Source organism: Hippoglossus stenolepis, chromosome 2 (assembly GCF_022539355.2).
Source record: "Hippoglossus stenolepis isolate QCI-W04-F060 chromosome 2, HSTE1.2, whole genome shotgun sequence".
NCBI lineage: Eukaryota > Metazoa > Chordata > Actinopteri > Pleuronectiformes > Pleuronectidae > Hippoglossus > Hippoglossus stenolepis.
This window is the reverse complement of record NC_061484.1, coordinates 11,401,963-11,406,530: the sequence shown is the minus strand read 5'-3', so window position 1 is coordinate 11,406,530 and position 4,568 is coordinate 11,401,963. Positions and strand designations below refer to the sequence as shown.

Genomic DNA, 4,568 nt, shown 5'->3' with positions numbered 1-4,568 from the left:
GTTTGAGCCTGCAGACATGAAACAGTTAACTGTCAGCAGCTCCCTCACATGCAGCTCCACGCAGTGGACTATGAAATATTCGGAGGACAATTGGTTAAGTGGAGTTAACCGTTGCCTTTTTCTCCCCGAGGTATCTTCCTTTTTGATCCCGCCGAGCCTGGCGCCTCGCAAAACACAACTTGTCTGGCTTATTAAATAGTATGACCTGGAGAAAGAGAAAACGCCTGTTGCTTCTCAACCGAGGCCATTGTGAGGCGAGAAGAGCCTCTGACAGGCCTTAAATTGCAGTAATGCTGTGTGACCAACAGTCATACCTAATCAATTTCTATCCTGCCTGCGCACGTTTTCTTGTTTCATTTCATCTTCAGATCACTTATTCGACTCATGCGGCCTGTTTTTTTTAATTTTTACAATTCGATTCCCACTTTATTTTTACCTTCATCCTAAATGAGCGTTCTTCCCTGTCTTCTTTGATAAAGATATCACTCTGATATCGTCGTGACTCTTTAGTTCCTGCAGGTTTACAGTAGGTGAATAATTCAGCCAATAGTAGCTTAAGGATGGAGTGGCCAGCTAATGGATGTAAATGGTCAAGAGAATCCTCCCCACTGGTTAATTGCGCTAAAATTGGTCTAAGCTACTTTGTGAGGGGCATCATTAGCCCCGCGCCGCATGGGGTCTGTATGATTAACTTCTCCTTCCTTTCAAAGGCCTCTTGATGTTCCCTTCGAAGGCAGCAGGCCAATCAAAACCGCGCTCGCAGACGTCACGAGGCCAACCTGACGCGCTGATTGGTGGGAGCGGGGACGGAGGACAGCCCCTGTCGTTTTATAGACGACCCCGTCCGGCGCGTTAAAGCTACCGGGCACCGCTGACAGCGCGCAGAGACGCACACCTATTGGACACTGTTACACCTCAGCGTATCCCATATTCTTCCTGAACGGGCCACACGGACGTGCATGGCCCCATCCCCTTGCTCAGCGATGAATCCTGCGCAGGGGTCGCCGTCCCAGGACGCCAAACAGCTCCATCCGAAAGAGGAGACGGACACCGAGGGAGAGGAGCCGCAGCCCAAAGACATGACCACCGAGAAAGGATACAAACAGCAGCGGAGCAGCCTCCCGTTCAGCGTCGAGTCGCTGATTTCCAAGAAGCCCACCTGTCGGACTTCTTATCCCCCCTCAGATTTAGCGCTGGTCCTCCCCAAGCCCGCGGCGGGGCAGTTCTCTCCAAGGACTTTTTACGCGGAGAGCAAAGTGGCCGCGGAGAGCTCGCAGGGTGTTTCGAGTAGCTCCAGCGAAGACAGCCCGCAGTTCTGTGAGAAAGATCAGAGCACTTGGTACCAGCCGTCCTCCTTTTCTACACCTCCTCGTAAGTCCGTCCCTCCGCTGATGCCGGAGTTCACCGAGCTCCCAAACAAGGGCGCACAGCGTTCATCCGTCATTTTTACTGTCAGTTACAGAGGCTGCGAGAGTATCAACATGTTTTGATGCTGTATGATCACAAAACTATAATTTCCCCGTTGTGTCACGGTAACGTTAGTGTTAATGTCTCAAAGACTACGTGTATATTTTATAGAGAATTGTGCCACTCTGCGCGTAAAAATAATATTTGGATGCAGCAACTGTTGTTTTTTTGCCAGACATTTTTTTACCTTGTATTTTAGTTTATATTTTTCTTCTACTAATAATAAATGAAAGAAAAATAATAAAAGCATGTGATGATGATTGCGTTTTACGCAGTGGCACAGCAAATATACAGTAGGAGATTTTGTCAACAAAAATACAGTTACGCCTATTTATTGTTACTGAGTCGTGTTTGTGTTTACGTCTAATCTTTAAGGCTCATTACCAAGTTTAAATTGAGTCTGACCTTTTATTTTCTCTGTATTTTCCCCTCTAACAGGCAGCACAAGTCCACCTCCGTGTACTTTAAGGAAACACAAAAACAACAGGAAACCTCGGACACCCTTCACTACCTCCCAGCTGCTGGCGCTGGAGCGCAAGTTTCGCCAGAAACAGTACCTCTCCATCGCCGAGCGAGCCGAGTTCTCTAACTCACTCAACCTGACGGAGACTCAGGTGAAAATCTGGTTCCAAAACAGGAGGGCCAAGGCCAAGAGACTGCAGGAGGCCGAGCTGGAAAAGTATAAACTGGCCTCCAAGCCCGTGCTGCCCGCCTTCGCTCTGCCGTTCCCCATCGGTGCGCACATGGGCTCTCCAACGTGGGGCCCGTCGAACGCCTTCCATAGGCCCAGTCTGCCGGTCCCAGGACTGTTCAGTGGACCCGTCACTTATGGGATGTACTATTTGTCTTAGTTATCCTTTGTGTGTGCGTGCGTGAGTGTGTGTGTGGTTTTAAGAGAAAAACAAGTCTTCTGGTTGCAATACGCGCATGAGGATGGTGCGTCCTTAACACGTTGGAAATTTATATTTTATATTTGGAGTTTAAAGAAACATTTTCTAACATGCAGCATTGAAGACCATCCCAGTCTTGCGCACGTTTTGACATATACAACAAGTGTGTGCGTAATCGAACTGAGTGCGTTCACTTGCTCTGCGCATTTTGTGTCAAGTGCTGTGGCTTGAGGATCCACAGGCCTTTTCAGGCAATATTCCAAATGTAAATGTCAGGTTTTTAAACGACATGCCTTAAACGTCTCATTCCAGTCCCTTCACTTCAGCAGTGTGTGAAAGTGGATATTGAAAGTGTGATCAAACATGGAGGCAGTATTCTGCTCAAAAGTACTTAAATGGTGTCAGTGCCTTAAGACCAGTGTATCACTTGAAGTTTTCCCTGCTCATTCAGCACTGACTGTTTTCTGTCCACGCACAGTTGCTGTTTGAATGTCTGTATCTCCAGTGGTTCCTGTCACAGTTTCTACACAGGGCTATTTTATAAACTTGGAGCAAAATTATATTTTAGAAAAAAAGACGTGTATTAGATATTTTTTTTACCCTCAACGAGGCCTTTACGGGAGAGATCATAGATTTTCTTTGGGGAATGTTGCTGTAAATGTAAATAAAAGTGTGTAGTGTTCATAAAGCCCTGCAGCCTCGCTTCAAGAGCGGCAGGAAAAGTGGTATTTATTGAATATCTTTGTATCTGTACTGTGTACATACATCATTCTATATAAATGTTCAGTTACTTGTAAAGACTGATCTTAGAAAATAAACATTATACAAGGTCTGAAAGTTTCTCTGTTTTTCATATATGAATAATAAACTAATCTTTTTTAAGCCTATGGAAAGGAGTCTGGAAGTTTGTAGAACGTACTTCTCCAAGAAATATGACCTAGATTACTTTTAAAAAGTTGAGAATATAAACAATAAAAACTGGCAAAAATAAACTACTTTAGGCTAGATAATTGTAACCTGCAGACAATTGTATGGAAGTTTAGACAAAGTACTTCTCCAAGAAACATAGATTACATTCAAAAAGTGGAGAATATAAACAATTAAAAACTGGCATATATACCTAAGGCTAGATCATTGTAATCTGCAGACAATTGTTCTCTTGTTTGTTTTTATGTATTTAGTATGCCAAAGGAAATTATATTTCCTTGGTAAGCATGCCACAAAACTCAACCACTGTTGCCAAAAACCTCTGGGTCTGACCTGCTTTTACTTGACTGTTGTAATTATCTGATTCCAACATTGCCCAGCGATTGTGTAATTTTTTCAAATAATAAGTGCTCGTTTCTGCACGGGGTTAATAATCAATTTTCTTAAATACTTGGATGATTTTTGTGGAAAAGTAGAACTCAGTCAGACACTACAAGGGAATTTCAGGAAACTGCAGGTTTTGACACATTCTGCATATCCTCCTACGCACAGCGCACATTTTTCTACATTTCAACACCGTAACTGAAAATGCATTTTAATCCAACACAGTGTCTTGTGCTGAAAACCAACGCAAACATGTGTTTTCCTAGTGAACAAAACGCAAAGGTTGTAAAACGAAAACTTGAGCACACACACGTGCACGTCTACTTACTGTTCAGTTAATAAAATTCAAAAACAATCATCTTATTTCAACTATGACAAGCCACATAATAAAACTGGATGCGTACCAAGGCTATATTTACAGTAGATAATGCCAAAACGCATGGGGCTGAATACCGTTTCAGAAATAACTTTAGACGAGCACAAATCAACAGCTCGATAAATCTGGGCGAAATAACTGTTGACGGCCCTGACGATTTTTAAAGCGATGTATTTTATTGTTTCTAAATAACCGTCTACACGTGATTGTGTTGATCCCTTTTTATTTGTGTGTTAGGTTGAATATTAGTTTTAATAAACCATTATTGGATTAAATTTGGACAATTTTAATGCGACTGCATCATTATCATTTTCATTTCATTTCCCCAATTAAAGCAAACCGTTATGGAGATCCTTTTTCATCACCCAAACAGGATTTATAGTTAGTTTTCTGTATGCATTTACATCATTATTTCCTAACAAAGCAGTCAGATACAGATAAAGACCTATAGTGAGACACGCGGAGCAGATATAAAGTAGAAGATTAGAAGAAACACGTTGTCTAGTGTGTAACGTCAGCGCAGC

At 42.9% G+C, this 4,568-nt stretch overlaps 1 protein-coding gene across 1 annotated transcript; it reads left to right on the top strand.

Moving 5' to 3' along the window:
- Positions 1-683: 683 nt before the first annotated feature.
- Positions 684-3,180, top strand: LOC118122242 (homeobox protein MSH-C). Its single transcript, XM_035178847.2, has 2 exons — positions 684-1,371; positions 1,906-3,180. The coding sequence occupies exons 1-2, from the start codon at positions 960-962 to the stop codon at positions 2,316-2,318; spliced, it is 825 nt and encodes a 274-aa protein (XP_035034738.1). The 5' UTR covers positions 684-959; the 3' UTR covers positions 2,319-3,180.
- Positions 3,181-4,568: the final 1,388 nt, after the last annotated feature.